The sequence below is a fragment of the Manacus candei genome, unplaced genomic scaffold (genome assembly GCF_025592945.1).
Source record: "Manacus candei isolate 608988 ecotype Guabito, Panama unplaced genomic scaffold, ASM2559294v1 h1tg000043l, whole genome shotgun sequence".
Classification (NCBI taxonomy): Eukaryota; Metazoa; Chordata; class Aves; order Passeriformes; family Pipridae; genus Manacus; species Manacus candei.
The window spans coordinates 15,926,878-15,943,971 of NW_026138091.1; the positions used below are offsets into that span (position 1 = coordinate 15,926,878).

At 40.6% G+C, this 17,094-nt stretch overlaps 1 protein-coding gene across 1 annotated transcript in view; it reads left to right on the forward strand.

Moving 5' to 3' along the window:
- Positions 1-17,094, forward strand: part of ST7 (suppression of tumorigenicity 7) — a 144,000-nt gene continuing 126,906 nt past the window's right edge. The window contains exon 1 of the mRNA XM_051795507.1: positions 1-249. Coding sequence (XP_051651467.1) covers positions 99-249 — 151 coding nt within the window. The 5' untranslated portion in view covers positions 1-98. The remainder of the gene's footprint in view (positions 250-17,094) is intronic.

Consider the following 17,094-nt stretch of genomic DNA (forward strand, 5'->3'; position numbering starts at 1 on the left):
CGTTTGGGTTGGATTCTCCCCCCACCCCCCTCCTCCGTCTCCTTTTTTTTTTTCCTTTTTTTTTTCTTTTTTTTTTTTTCCTTTTCTCTCCAAAAAACATGGCTGAAGCTGGGATGGGCTTTTTGGAACAGCTCAAGTCTTGCATCGTCTGGTCCTGGACTTATCTCTGGACGCTGTGGTTCTTCATCATGCTCTTCCTCGTCTACATCTTAAGGGTGCCGCTGAAGATCAATGACAATTTAACCACAGGTAGGCTGCGATCATGTGCCCGCCGCCCCTTCCCCTTCCCGCGGGGAAGGCTCAGCCTGGGGACAGGGGAAGGGGCGCGGGCTGTCGGTGGGGGAGCGCCCGCCACTGCCCCCTCGGGTTTTCTAGTAGTGGCTTACGCTATTTATACTACGTACATTGTACCCGAGCATTTATTTTTTCAAACAGAGCTAAAACTTTTATTGTGTTTCTGATAAAAATTAGATCTCAGCTGCTTCTTCTGGATGATAATAAATAATAAGAGTGCAAGTTTACTCGGAGATTATCTCTGTTGCAATGGACTTTGGCTGTTTAGACTAGCTAAGGTAGTGTACCACTACTGTACTGAATCAGCAGTAACTTATGTAGTGTTAGCTGGTCTGGATTGGGCTGTTATGTCTTTATCTTGAAATTGCTTGTTTTTCCTACCTATCTACTTTTTCATTTAACTTCCGTCCCCTCATGCTGGAGAAGGCTGGTTTTTTTGAGGGAAGATGCGATGTAACCCATGTGGCATCCGTGCTGCTGGAAAGTTGAATGTTGTCTGAGCAATTTTCACCCACCTGGCCTGTTCTCATTTGATAAGCCTTTGGCAAATCCGGCATCAAAGAAGAATTAAAAGAAAAAAAAAAAAAAAAGAAAAGAAAATTCAGCATACTGCAATTTTCACTTTAAGTGTAAAGGCAGTTATAAACAACCGTTAAATACAGTTTGGGTCAGTTTTTCATAGTATGTCTTTGAACAATATCCTGTTTCTTTTGATATTGCCACACGCTGTTTAGAACAGGATGTAATTCTTGTTGCTTGAGTCTTAATAATTTATGTAATGTGTATGTCCCAGGTAAACGTTGCAGGCAGTGGTTGTCAAGCAAAAATGTCAGAATTGCTGTATCTCATCATTTCGCTCTTGAAAATGATTGGTATCCATCTGAGACCTAATCAACCCCCTCTGATTTCTTCCTGAATTTGAGCAAACTAATTCTTGATGCACTTTCTCATTTGAAATGTTACTCCGGCTATCTTCAGCTGAGTCATCTTGGAGTTTACTGAAATGTCTCAAAATGCAAGTAAAATGACAGTATGAAATCTTTGAGGAGGTTAAAAAGACTGAAAAAATTACCAGTAAGCCCCAAAGTGCCTGATGAAAATGAGTTACCAGGGGAGAACAATAGGCACAGTATGGTCTTTATGCATCATCTGTTCCTAAATGGGGTTTATTAAAAAAACAGCAGTGGCAATAACACGATGGTTTTTTTGTTTTGTTTAGTTTTTCAAAGGTTTTTTGAACGGATTAAAAACTATTTGATTTATTGTGAATTCCTCCCTCCTAGTTGATTACGATAAGTTATTATTGTCATTAGTTTAAGGTTGCTCATAAGGTAGCACAGCAGCTGGCTATGTGATATCAAATATATCTCAGTGATGTGAAAATAAATGTGTAAATGTTGCTATTAAAACTTCTGTGTGACATAAAAAAATAATAAGGTGATAAAAACAATGACTGGGCATTTTCCCAGAACAAGCTGGATCTGGTGGTGAGTTGAGGTCAAACAAACTGGTTTTCAGTACCACCAGAGGCAGGCTTAGGCAGCCAGTGAGAAAAATGCAGTTCCACAGGTATGATTTGCACCTCTTGAAATAGTGATTTAGGAAGGTTTTAGATATTTAGAACAGACACCTTAAACCGAGCCCACAGTAGGCTGATGTGATATGAAGGACTAGTGTGGCATGTACAGGAGAGCACCTGCCTAAGGGACCTGGTTGCTTCCTACTGCTGTGTGATTTTGTTTTTCCATGTCTAATGTCAGTGTTCTTAAAAGGAAGTGGAAAGGCTAGAGAAGATAGTGGAAAAATGATTCAAAGGCTAGGAGGAGCATCAGAATAAAAGATTTTACTTGGGAGATGACTAGATTACAGTAAGGAGGTATTGTTATGGGGGAGAAAGAAATGGCCTTTTAATCATGAAAAGAATGATAAGAATTAATGACTGGAAACAGAGGGCAAACTCAATTTTGCCATAATCTGGTATTAATTTTTAGCAAACTGTGAATCAGCTGCTAGAGGAACCTCTGGGTTTCCCATGTCTGCAAGTCTTCAAATCTGATGATGAAATAGGAGAGACTAGTGTTCATGCAGCCTTAAATTGTTGCTTGGCAAGGACAGGGCAGCGGGTTGTGCACCATCAGCAGTCGAGTCCTTGCAGATGATTTCACCAAATAGGCCAGTGGTCACTTGTATCAGAAAGTTTTACTAAGATGCAGTGTGGGGCCTTTTCTCCCCTCTTTTGATGTTGTACAGGTGTGCTCGCCCTGAGCATTTGGTGGCTGTGGTAGTGCAAGTTGGTCATCCTGTCTGTTACTGTGGCTTTCCAGGCTTGAAAGTCCTCGTGGTTTGGCCAAGCATAATTTCAGTATCCTCAGTGGAATACGTTGCTGTGATACAACCAAAGGGAAATCTAGTCTGTAATATAAAAATATTAATGTTAATCTAACTGTGGTGTTTCATAGGTGGGTTTTTTCTTTTTTTTTTTAAGCTTGATGCCTTTTATGAATAGGAGAGTTTGACCTGTTGTAACTGTACCAGACCATTAACCAGGAAGCAAGAGAGGACACTTAATATACCAGGCTAAAATATTAAATACAGAATAAGCAGTTGAGGAAGCGGATGTTTTAATCTTATTCCAAAATAATTAAACATGATTATTTTATATAACATGCTGTATTTTCCTCCTTGTTGGCACTTGCATGATATCTGAATGCCATACTAATCTGAACTAAGACACACCTCTTCTAAAAATGTGCAACCCAGCTTGTTTTTCCTGACATAACAGTAGGGGTTTCTAGTCATCTCCTAAGAAGGAAAGAGTCCTAGAAGTTAAGCAGTTTCCGATTATTTTATTTATCCTTTCAAAGTGCAACAAAAAAACAGATTTAATGACCAGAGCATTAAATGCAACTGGCTTGTGACAAGGCAGCCAGGAAGAAACCTCTGGGTTGCTGAGGGTAGAGAAATCAGGAAAACTGATGTCCTAGAAGTGTGAAAAATAAGTATACGGGTATGAGCTGTGGGTTGGGTCTGACTCTGTCAGTGCCTGTGGAGTATTATTGCCTTTCTGAGGAACATCCCACTTCATCTGTGCTGGAGCAAGGCCCTGTGGTATTACCAGCTGAAACTCTAGTGATGAGAAGGTTAGAAACCTGCAGAATGAAAGAAAGCAAGTAACGTCCTGCCAGGTCCCCAAGGTCAGCAAGCCCAGGATAACTGCGGCTGGAGGAGGAAGACCACGGCACCTTGGTGAGGAGCTGTTGGCTGGGACAAAGCTGCGTTCTGAGAAACAGCTGTCTTTCTTCATTATGATTTTTTTTTTAATTATTATTATGACTGACTGAAAATAATGCCTGCTCAAGTAATTACCTAGAATTTTAATTAATGTGGAATTTGTGACCACGTAATAGGCTTCTCTTAAAGCCCAGCACCTGAAACACTGTGCATGGTGCTGCCATCTAGAGAGGGAAGAGGCTGGTGTGGAGCAGGGCTGGCATCACTGGCCACTGCCAGGTCCCCACTCACCCCTGTGGTTTGGTGCATGCATGGGCAGGGGGGCAGGGCAGACATGTTCAAAGTCCTGTAAAATTAGGATAACAACACTTTCTCTTCATCCGAGAGTCTCTCTGAAGACACAAAACAGAGAGGTTTTTCTAGACAGCCTGATGATATGGTGATCTGGCCCACCTCAAATATGTTCACTGGTGTGCACATTGGTAAGCAGAGCACTTAGGAAACTCCCATCTCACTGAACCCTTGCTTTATGAAACTATCTTGTGTTAAACCATGCAAGAAAACTGGGTGTGAATCCATAAGCAGAAATACTGTGGGAGATGAAGAGATGTAGCCTGCCTCTCCTGTTTGGGCTGTGCTGTCTTAGGGTGGTGGCTGCTGTCAGTGAAGCTCATCTCATCTCTATCGTCTTCCCTTTCTGGGCTTCCTGACCCTGCAGATCTATACTGGGCACTGGTGCAATGTGCCCCGATAAGTTGCAGTGTGAGAAAAAAAGTACCTTTTCATTCCCGTGGTCTCAAATTCAAGTAGCAGCATGAAACATTTATCTATTATTAAAATTTAACTAATGGTTACTTTTTTCCGACTGCTGATATTTGGCAATCTGAAGCTGCATGTGTGCAGAGCTACGGTGATAAACCACCCTTAGGGCAGAAGTATTTTTTGGGGACTGGGTGCCTGGGGGGTTGACAGCTGGTCAGGAGGTATTGTTCCCCTTCATAAATTTAAGCTTGGGAAGTTAATCATGAGGGTTGGAAAACATTAACCTGACAAAGGCCAGGGAGTTTCAAATGGATTAAAAAAGAGTAAAGAGATTCTTTCTTCTGAGAAGAACTGAAGGACAGTTAGTTTTAAGTTTGCAGACTTACAGGTAGTTGCTTGGCCGTTCTTCAAAGCCGTCTGCCATCACTGTGATGGGTTTCCCTGTAAGCATCTGCCGTGTGAGCTACAGACGTGAGTGTGGTGGTGGCTGTGAGTTGACAGAAAACCTGGAGCAAAACTCCTATGCCACCAAAGGAAATGGAAGAACTCTTAGGTCCCTGTAAGTGCGGTGTAGATTTAGGGGTTTTTTTTAAGAACTTGGCTGTTGAAAGTAAAATTTCAAATGCATGACCATTTCTGTCAAAGTCAGCATTAATTCTGCGTATAGATTTCACAGAATCGGTTATAGATAGATAGTTTACTCACAGACTGGAAATCACTTGCATTAATTTTTGCTTTTCTTAGAATGTAAATAAAATATTTCCTAAATACTGATCTTATTTTCAGCTGTCTTAATGGAATTAAAGTAAACAGTATTTTCTTTACTGTTAAGCTCTCTCTTCAGTTGTATCAGTTAAAGCACCGCGAAGCATTCATAGTGACTGCTGAGCCTCCAGACAGGGTTTGAATGTTAGAGGTTTCTTTGCTCTGTCTTTTTGGGTTTTGGAAAAAAATTAGTAGCTACCTGGCTATAGCACATGTATTTTCATCATGGTACACTGGGAAATTCTCCTTTAAATTTTTATGGAAAAAATTTACGATGGGCATGAAAGTAGCGTGTTATTTTTGGCAAAAGTCTTTATAGATTAAACTGGGTGTTCTTGGGGGAAAAGCCCTATCAAAACTTGTTTGATCAATTCCTGATGGATGCAGCTGTACAATGATACTTGTTTCTATGAATTCTGACATTTCTTCACCAGTTTGACTTTTTGATTGAGCTTAATTTTTCAGTCAGCATCAAATGCTGAAAACGGAATGAGATCTGTGGGAAATGCAAGGTTTTCAAAAACTGCTTCTTTAAGAAATTGACTTTATTACTGCAAAAGCTCTAGAAGATTTGCAGCCATTATTTCAGGGGAAATATGTAAACCAGAGCCTTCAAAATAGTATTTGATGACATCTTGAGTGAGCTTACTGTAACACTGACCAATAGGCAACTATGGAACTGTGCTGCCAGTTTCTAACTGAAGTCTAATGTCCTCTGTGCTGATGAAAATCTACGGAAATGCTGCTAAAACTGCATATATGCAGTAGGATTTTCCCAAAGCATCCAGTGACTGCCTGGATAAATTTAACCTGAAAGAACATAAGCCCCCCCTGTTGTTCACAGGGGTTATAGGTCCTAATTGTCTGAGGCTGCATAAATACCACCATTCTAAATTAAAGGAAAAACTTAAAATAGATATTTTTTGTGTGGTTATTTTGTAAACAGAGCAAATGCAAAAATCTAGATAATAAATTTGCATTTGTGAAAGACAAAAGAAGTTCCAAGTGGTGTCAGTGCCTGAAGGACTGAAAAGAGAGAGGAAAACACATAATTCTGTGCCAAGGCTCTACATTAAGTGAAAAACAGAAGGACATGATGCATGCCTGAGAGCAGCACCTGGCAGGAATTGAGAAGACGATGTTGGATAAAACAGAGATTTTGGAGGGAATGACATATCTGTGTTTTAAAATGGATTCTCTGTGGAGAGTCTAGCAATAACACACTGCTAGCCTAAGGAAGCTCAAGCTGTTAATCTAATCACAGAGAAGCCACGAAAGCTACTTGACAGTAGCTAAGGAGGTGTAGGAGCTTTAATCTAGTTGACAAACATATAGTGAGCTTCCTAAATATTTGGAGTGAAAATGCCTGTTACAGCAGGCAGAATTGGGGCCCAGATCATCTGTGATCTGAAGAAGCAGCCTGGCTGCAGAACGTGCTGCATGCAGTGCCCTCACTTTAATAGAGAGGTGGTTGCTTATGCTGCAAACTATATTGTAGGAAGAAAATAACAGGTACTAAAGTAGCCTTTAATTATAGGGGACTAATCTTAAAAAAGGGGCGGCAGCAAATCAAACCCAGAGGAATGCACATGCTAATTTTTTTTTAGAGGAGATTTTTGAAGATATGGTTTTGGACCCAACTGCAATGGCAAGGGCTTTGGCTCTTGTGGTATTAAAACTGTCAGTGTGATGAGGATTGCCAGGCTTGACAGTGGGAGAACTGGGAGTGAAATCTAATGGCTCATGATAAATAGGAGAGCTGACTAGTTAAAACACTATCATGTTGAGGTTTAGAAAACCCCACACCCAGTTGGAAATGCTTGCTGATGGTGTGCAGGTGTGTTGTGCAAGCACAGAGGCTCCGATAGACCCCAGATGTGCCAGGACTTCTGTGCACGTGCCAGAGAGCAATCCTCACCGAGTCCAAGGTTTCTGTGTGTCGTTCAGTCAGCTGGCAAGCTCTGTGCTTGAGGGAGTTATTTGTCTTCTTGGCAACTGATAAAGCAAATAAAATCACTTAAGTGGTGACTTAGGTTGGCCAGTTTCTTTTGGACTAAAATCTGCAGAAATGAACAGAATGAATCAGAAGTTGATGAAGGTGCAGTCTTTTGTGCAGCAGTCACAACAAGTCAGGATTCAGGTTTTTTATAATGAGGCTAGTTGTTTAAAAAGATATTTTATACTTAGCAAAATAAGGCCCTGCTCCACATACCCATTAGTATGTTGAATACAACTGAGAATTCTGTTGAACTGTAAAAGGAGAACTAAGCCATAGGGAAATTAGACCCTTATCCTTCAAATGTTCAACAGCTTGGTTTGTTTTGCAAGCAGAGGTCCAGGGCTTTACTGCACACATCCAGGGCTTTACTGCACAGGTAGTTAATATGCATGAATTCTCAATGACTTGGGCCTAAGTAGTATACTAAAGTAGTGCAGGAAGCCTGTAGCAATACTGGGGATAGAATCCCCAGTTGCTTCAGTCCAAAAGCAATTTTCCCTTTTGTGATTTGATGGTCACATCTAAATTTTGCCTTTTTTTACCAGAGCTACTTCAGGAACATACTTAGGGCATTTGTCAAAGAGTTGAGGATAACGCCAAACCTGGTCCCGTGGCTGGACTGTGAGGTGCTTGTGGGGATGTTACTATTAAAGGGGACGTCTGAAGGCCCGCCCCTTCCACCTGTTTTTAAATTAGCTTTTTGTGGCACTGGAGGCATCTATTGAAAGATTGTGTTATAAACTCTAGCTTGTCCTCATGTCTGTGAAGTGACATGTGGACCAGTGATGCTGTGTAAATACAAATGAGTGAAAGTTGCTTTGTAAAATCCTAACACAGGCTAATTGGATTTTTTGTGTGGCTTAGTCAGGCACTGCAGAAGGGCAATCAGTTTTAACACCGAGAACACTAAGCTTAAGCAATGTTAATGCATTTAAAGACAAGAGTTAATGTCACGCTTTCAGCAGACAGAACAAACAAGTTGTTACTGTTAAGCCTGAGGAGAAGGCCTAAATTCAAAGTCCAAATCAAACCTCGCCAGCTGCTGAGAGAAGACAAAGATTTATTATTGTGAAGTATAAACTGGAGATTTGTCACTGTGGTAGACTCAATGCTTAAGTTATTAAGTACACTTAAATATACCGATTAGAAAGATGAAAGTTACAGGGCAAAAATGAAATGCAATCATCATTAAGATTCCTGTACTGCACAGTGTGCCAGCTGCAACCATGAGATTTAATTTCCAGCTCACTTTCTAGAAATAAACTTGGCTTATTAAATGTCAGGCCTGGTAGGCTGATATGCAGAGTCTTGTGCTCAGTGGCAAGACACTCAGAGATCAGATTTAAAGTACAAGAAATGTTACCATCATCGTCGTCTTATTTCATAACGCTGCCATTTATTTCTCAAGAAAATAAACCTGTAAGCTGAAAGTGTCATAGATGTTGAACTTCACATAACTGAATGTTTTCATGACACGTCCTGTATGTTTTATGCTGAGGACTGAAAATTTTTTACAGTGTGGTTTGGTCTGAAGCAGGGTTATATGATCCACTAGTAGACTTAATCTTCCATGTGAAATTTCTCTTGCTATTTTTAATTCTGGAATGAACTTGACAGCAGTGTACCCAGCTGTATGTTTTACACAAAGCTCAGCTTAGAGTCCCAGACTAGTCGCTTCGCCAATTTTCAGACAGAAGGTTAAACTAGACCCCGTCAGGAGAAGGCTTGCAGCTGGCCTACCATACCCTGTGCAGGGGACAAGGGGACAGAGAGTCCCTGGGTGAAACTCAAGGCACTTCTTGAGCAGAAGCTGACTTTGTGCAGCAGCAGTATGCTTGCTGCAGCTGAGCAGATGAATTCTCCTCCCTGTGGAGAGAAGAAGCTGAGGAAGTCTTGTGCAGGGCTGCACTGATGCACAACTCCTGCTGAAGTGTCTTCTCAATTGTGCTTGACTTTACGGATTTATCTGCCTGCTCAGAGTAGGCTCCTGTATTGTGCTGCATTGTTATAAAAGTGCCTCCTGGTCCCTGTGTCTGTCTGTCCAGCTCATTGGGTCAGGACACAGAAGGGTTGATACAAGCACAACAGACTCTGTAGTAGTAAATATTGTCCTACATATTTCCAGAAATCCTTGTCAGGAGTCTGTGATTTAAAAGTGCTGATCACAGCTGTGCTAGTAGCCGCCCCAACAACCACATAGTCTTGTGGGGAACACGAGTCTCAAGGAGCTCTCATTAGCTCTGGGATTTCCAAAGGTGGACCACAGGACTTCCCCAGACCTGACCACAAGGGTGTGGCCTGTGTTACACTTTGAGGGCATCTTGTCAGTGGTTCTGAGAAAGCTGGAGTTTTCATGCTTGATGTCCTCCTGTGAGGAGTATGTAGGGACTGTGCTCTGTGACACTAGAGAGGTGTACAGGCCTCTCTGGGTCCCTGACTCCAGTCCTGAGTCTTATTTTACGTTATCTTCCCATAAACTACTGCACTGAAAGACTTTTTCCAGAACCTGATAACTCTGGTGGATAGAAACCTTGCTCTCATTCCAGCTTAGATGTGTTTGTGGCTGGCTTGCATGCATTTGTGCTCAGGACAGCTCTCTTCTTTACCTTCGTAACCAGCACTGCTGCCATGAGGACTGGTTCCCAGTGCACTTGTGGGATTTTTCCTTCTTGTCCTTCCCTTATGAGATTGAGTCAGTTGGGCTGTCTTAGCCTGCTCTCCTAAAATGGCTGGATGTCCTTGATTCTGGTGGTAATACTCCTTCAGTTTTCTGTCCGTATCATAATTGAGTAACCAGTGTTGTACATCCTACGACAAGGTAAGGCTTCTTTAACTGCCTCATACAGTGTAATTAGTCCTTCTTATCTTCCACTGGAAATATTTCTCCTTGCTGGTCCCTTGCCTTTTGCTCCATTAACTTTGATGTGGCATCTCTGGCAGCTCATACCAGGAGCCTTCTGCACCTCCTGGTTTTGGTAATAGAAATACTCAGTTGGCAGATCTGTGAGCTGTCCTCACAGTCCAACACTCCCAGATGAGTGCTCTCTCTCTTCCCCACATCCCCTGTTTTAACTGTCTTTCTCTGGCACTCTCAGTACTTCACTGAAATCCAGACAGTTTAGAGCTACTCAGTTTTCTTGGTAAGAGAACTGAATACTTTTAATAAAAAAGCACATCTGGTTGGTCTGGCATGATTTATTTATTTTGCATTTTATCCTATTTTTCAGGTACCTCCTTTGCTTCATTTATTGTTATCTTTAAAATACTGAAGTTTCACATATTACTGCCTCGTCATAAGGCCGTAGCTTGGGTCTGCATGTTAAGTACAGAAGTATGAAGTATTCTGGCATAATTTGGGGAGTTTCATCCGTTTATTAAACTGTCTTGGTACTGGGCTTGCTTTTTCAAATGCCATTTCTTTCAGCGAGATGGTGTCTGTATATTCTCTTAATCTTACACTCAACCATATCTTGGACATGTTAAGTTCTTTGAATTATATCTGTTTCTCCTGTCACAGTATCTCTTTCCTTGACCTTTTATTATTTTTTTTCTCCACATTCAGCAGTTTCGTTCCCATTCAAAAATGAAATAAATACTCACTTTGGTTTGGGGACTGCTGTATCCTCTTTCTTACCTTGCTGTCTCCTTATTTATTTTGTTGAAATAGTCTTATTGGTTTGTTGGATTTATTTTGATGTATATTAACTGTTTTTATACAGCTCAAGATATAACTTAGTTTGACTTTTTGCAGATACGATTTTATTTCTGCGCCTTTTGTCCCCATCAAAGCAGAGGGGAATCTTTGAACATCCCAAGTCTTGTGGGTGTTACTTGCACAGGGCTGATGCTGCTTTATTTTAAAGCCTTAGCTGATAAATTGGTGTCTGTGAGGTAGAAATGCAATTTAGCTTTCTTTGAGTATTTTGAGAAAGTCTTCATTGCAGTTCAGGCCTCCTTGAAACAGTTGGCAAAGCTCCTACTCACTCTAAGGTAACGACTCTGTTGCCCTGAGAGTTTTTTGACATTGGTCCTGATAGAAGAGGGTATGTAGTGTGAATGACTCTCCTACACCCCCCAGCAATCTGAAATAAGTCTGCACATTTGCTGCCTTCCTGGATTTGGAACATGATAGGTATCAAGAAACTGAGAACTGATAGCAGTGCAGGTAAGAAAGCATTAAATAAAGGTATTTAGTGTTAAAAAAAGTTGACTTGTCTAAACCTAATCTACAGAGTTTCTCAGCTGCTTTTATGTTTAAAGCATTTTAATCAGGTATCTTCCCACATGTTTTTCAGTTCTTGAAGTTGCAATATAAATTTTCAGTTTTACAAAGTATCATAAGCTTCCTGACAGTACAACAAATTTTACACAATATAAGCCAAACCCACTAATTAATAAATCCCTCAGCTGAAAATTTTGCTTCAAATACTATTCTACTGTCTTTTAAAAGTCAGTTAGATCTAAAAATCCCAATTTTTCTGCAGGCCACATTCAAACTGACAATGACTGGTTATGGAACAATATCTTTATTGGGCGATTGGTTTTACTGAGGTTTCTGAATAATATATACAGTAATGTATAAAATAGATGTTATATAATATATACAAAATGTATTGTTATCTGTTCTATATAATATAGAGTAGTAATATATATGTAATAAAATACAATGCTGCCCCCCTTGTGTTTGAGGCTACAGCTCTATCAGTTGGGGTATAGAGTCAGTGATGTGCAGGACTAATCAGCATCATTTGCTAATTTCCTTAGGTGAGCTGGTAATACAGGCTTGAAGTAAATACCCTACAATATCTTCCTTAAAAATCCGTTCTTCCCTAGATGCGCTGGAGTTCCCATTGCCGGATGGCAGCAGTGTGTGGGTTTGTGTGCTGCCACGCTCTTCATTTGCTGTGGGGCTGTGATGGACCATGTTGTCTGTTGATGTAGGTGAGACCAGCCACCCCTTGGTCATTGTAAGGTGGCTCAGTAGCTGTAAATGCTGACCCAGCTTGGTTCATTGGGTCAACCGAGGGAGGGCAGCTGCCACCCTGGGAATCACTGAAGATCTCTCTCAGCTCTTCCACTCTGAGTAATGACCCCTTTGCATCTTGGCAGTGGACCCTTAGTGCTGGAATTTGTGGTTTAGCCCAGGGTGAACACTGGAGACTTTCTTAGTTTAAAAAAAAACAATCAACAATCCCCAAACCAGCCACAGAGAGCCCACAGAGTGCTGCTCTGGCCACAAGCTCCCTGGCATACACAGCCCTCTGTACGTTGCCACCGTCCTCTATCCAGTGCACGTGTGATCCTTCTGCATGGGCACAAAAATCAATAATAAATGGTAAATGAATAACGAGAGGCCTGCCAACCAAAATCTCTTGTTTAACTTCATGTTTCTTTTCCTTTACTAATCTAATGTAAGAGAAGCATTTAAGGGGGAAAGATGCTGGGAACGACGACATTTTATGAAGCCTTTGTTTCAGAAGCTTGGTTCAGAAGGAGGCCGATGGTGTCCGTGGGGGCCGTTGTTCCCTCACAAGCGCAGTCTGCGGCTGTGGGGTCCTGGGCTCAGCCCCTCAAAAACTCTCTGCCTGTGTAAGAGTCAAAACCCCATGGCATTGCTGGAGTAGGTCTCTGGTGCAGGGTCAGGTCTGCAGGTCTCAGTATGTGTTTTTATTTGTATACAGAAGGCAGATTTTACTTGCTTTTGGTCTTTAGGACGAAAATAAATTCGTATTAAAAGTATATTTTCTGTTCCAATTTGTAACATTAGTTTGTTTGGGATATGTATTTTGAACATGCAGACTGGAATTCTATTTACAGGGCAATGTTTTCAGAAGCACCTGGGGTATTTCATCACCTAGATGCTTCAGTCAGCCATTAATTTACTTATTAACCTGTACTTATTTATATACTCTTTATAATAAGCTTAGTAATAAATGAAAAATGCTTTTCTAACTGAAAGAAAAGCATTAAGTTTTGGATATACAGTATATTATGTGCATGTGGGATGGCACAGTATTCTTTTACTCGTATGCTAGTGTAATTCTGTACATTGTAGTTATTGCTTTTGCAGGAAGTTATGCTATCAGTTTGGAATAAAAGTTAATATTAATGGGAGATGTGAGAACACCATAAAATAATAGTAAACTAAAAATGCATACCAGTTTAAACAAATCTGGTTACAGTGTTTGCTTTCTGTGAATGCTATAGTTCAGCAAGATGAACATTGACTGGCTTGGGTCTTCAATGTTTTTCTTAAAATGTGGGCCCCTCTGCTCTGGTGATCACCAGCACTGCATGGCAGTAGATGGAAAACATCTGATTTTTGAATTCTATTCTTAATTTATAGTGAACAAAATAAATGGCATATTTACTTACAGGCAGTTAATATTATGGTTTGGCATGTTGCAGTTTAAGTTTAGTAGAGAGGATTCTTTGAAATTGTAGTTTTGATTCACGAGATGTTTATCATGCAGAAAACTTTACTAGAAGCCAATGCACTTGCATTTGAGTCACTTTGATTTCCTAGTCATCACTATTCAGATGGGAACAGTGAGATTAGACTTTTGTTCTGTGCTGTGGGTTTGTAGGGTTTTTTTCCCCTTGTCTTTGCTAGTTCCCTTCCAGTCCTTTCCTTAGCGCTTGAGCCAGCCCTGCCCCGTGTCTTTCTTAAGCTGCCATAAGGTAGATTTTGCATTTGATACTCAGTAATGTGGCAGGAGTGGAAAAGTATAATTCTTGCACTAGAGGGCATCCTGTGAAAGACACGGGAGTAATGCAGAGACGAGAGGCAGCTGCAGCGTGTGGGAAACAAAGTCTGACCAAAACGCAGGTCTGACTGCGTGTCGGAGACCTAGTGAAGGATCAGCAGTTTCCAACAGCAGACATGCACACACAGACACAGCCTCATGCAGCAAATTTGTGAGTGGAGCCCCTACAGGTGCAAATGGACACCCTAAATTGTCATTGTATTGCATCAGGTTACCCCCAGAGGGGAAGTCTTAAGTTGCACACAGTTGTGATAGGTAAGTAATAAAGTTTTAGGGCCATCCTACAACTAATGTAGCTGTATGGCAAGGTTCCACCCTTGACCTTCCGAAGTCTGCCTGTGAGGAGGTCCTCTAAATTGCTTTTACAAGGTCAGATAAAAGATGAGGTTCGTAAGATCCAGGTCTGGGGCTACAGAAATTTGAAGGAACTGTGGTGACTGCCATAAAGCTAGATTATTTTAGGTAGGACAAAAAATAATAAAAAATGCAGGACTAGAGGACTGATTGTGGTCTAAAGGTAGACTTGTCTTCCTGAAGCAATTACCACAAAATAAATTAAACAACAGGTTTGAAATGGTTGTGGTGATGGGTGTTGTGTCTGTGTGCCCAGGCTCCTGCAGACTGCGGGCTTTAAGACAGTGAGGACAATTTACATGGAGGTGCTGAGGAGGTGACTGGTACCAGCCTGCCTGCCCTTAACCTACTGCTTCAACTATTAAGGCCACAAGGCATTTTTACAGACTTAAAGTAACTTCTAAGGCTCTGGAAAACTCATGCTAGTTGTTGTGGTTTAATGTACCTGACTCTGGCTGATTTATTCTGTACAAACAGCAAAATTAGCTCCATTTCATGAAGGTTCATCTCCTGCCTAGCTGTTATTAGATAGATCTCATGTATAACCTGTCTGAGCATTTGTGTATACATCAGAAATATTTTAGTTGTTGGTTTTTGTATGTGTACAAACAAATAAAAGGTGTTGGTTATTTTCTGTATCCTCCCAGCCCAATTCAGCTGATCCATTCAGGCATGTGTAATAGGGACACTGATACAAGTCTTAAAAAATGCCCCTTTTGTTTCAATATAATGTTCATAAAAAACAAATATGTATATTGCTCATTTTTAGCATTTGACATCTTTTATCACAGACTTTCAGGAAAGAAGTCGCTGCTTTCCTTTGATGTTTATGTCTACCTTGTTAAAAAAAATCGTATATCTGGTTGTTCTTTTATAAATTGTTCTTTTATAAGTCAAATCAGTCGTGCTCTAGTTCTGCTCATTCAGTCTGTTCTCTAACTTATTTTTATTCTGTCTCTGGACTGCCATTGATATTCTGTGTGTGCACAATAGCATCATTTAAAATGGAGGTGTTTGAAGCTGCTCAGACAGTTCAAACAGACTCTAGAGCATCAGGGGCCTCTGGAATAGTGCATGTCTGCTTCATTGGGATTTTGTCCATGAGCTTATTTGGGAAGTTAAAACTAGATTGGGGCTCAGGTTCCTAGTCTTTATATGGCTGTGTATTAATGCTAGCTCCCATCTTTATGTGATCTATTCAGACAGACCAAAGATAAACATAAGTGATAAAAGATGAAAAAAGCTAAGCACTCAACAGGTCTCAGTGGTTTGTGATGCAAGCTGTTCCATGCTTATTAAATTGATTTTCTGAGTGTGTGTATTGTTGTAAATGAATGACAACTTAAGCTAAAGAGACTTATAATGAGGCACACCAGGTAGAAGCAATGTAAGTACTTAAAGTTTTTGTCCATAAAGTGTTTTAGTGAGACCAGTCTCAGCTGTGATGTGCTTTTATGACAGATATTCATAAATGGAACAAAAATATTTGCTAGTGTCTATCAAGGCAGCACCCTAACTTTAGAGAGGTTTCAAAGGCAAAATACAAGAAAACAGATTTGTATGGTCACCAGCAATTCACATTGAATGTCAAGGGCATAGGGATAGGTGTTCTGTTCCAGTGAGTTATCTCATATATCTCTTTATCATAATGTATATTTCATTCTTGTCCCCTCTTTCACTTAACGTGGTATAAAATAATTGGAAGACTTTTAAAGAATATCTGCCTTGGTAGACAAGCCCTTGGCCCTTCCTTAGCTTAAAACATCTTCTAATGCTGAATAACAATGGCAAGGTCAGAAGAATTAAAAGAAGTTTGCATGTGAAGTAGTTTCCTATGGAAATACTTTTGTAACATCTAAAGCTGATTGTACTGTATTGTAACATCTGAAGCTGAGAAGAAGTAAGTGAATGTGAAATAGGAGCAGGGCTTACTGTGTATTTTTTATTAAACAAAATTCTTCATATGTAAAGGAAAAGGAAAATGCCTGATTTATTGATAATTTCTCAAGTGTTATCCAACATCATTTGAGTTTCAGGTTCTCATTTGCTTTCCAAATCTTGAGTGATAACTTTCTCACACACTCTTCCTGCAGTTGCATTTGAATTCACTTTTTTCTTGCTTAAGCCCCGTCACCACAGCCCCTTCCCAAATTTGTGATACATGGAGGAGTATAGGCAATGATATGGAAAGAATTCAAAATTCATGTGTCACTTTCTATTGACAATTTTAAAACCAAGTTTAGGTAAAAAGCTTTTAACATCTAGCTGTGTGGGGAGAGTGAGAACATAGCAGCTTTTGTTTCCATACTGGCATCCTCTGGGAAACCCTCAAGGAGCTATCACAGAAAACATAAAAGGTGTTGCATAATTGCTAGCATTTATTTTAATTTCCTCTCTTCATGCTTGGAACTAGTCTGTCTACTTTCCTGGGAAAGGTAATTTGATTGAAAATAAATAATTACCATGAAAGTTCCGTTCCAGTCATCAGATAGGAGTTCAGTGTGTTTTATCAGAGAGTGGGCCACGATGCTTAGAGAGTAGACAGCAATGCTTAGTGAGCTGGAGTCTGGCATCCAGATTACCAAAAAGCAGTGTCACCAAAATGGCGACTTTTCTCTCTTTGATCCTCATGCAGAATAATTAACACCCATTTGCAGTACTGCTGTAAAATCTTAGTAGAGGCAAAATCTTGACATTTTTACTGTAATGACAGTTATTGAAAGCTTCTTCAGTTTAGCCTGGAAATCATCCAGCAGTTTCCTGTTATCTGTATGTATTGGGTTAGTGTGGCCAGGTTTTGGTAGTGGGGGGTGTACAGGGGTGGCTTCTATGAGAAGCTGGTAGAAGCTTCCCCCATGTCCAGTAGAGCCAATGCCAGCCAGCTCCTGTCTCTGAGCAGTGGCAGAAACAGCCTGTGATGAA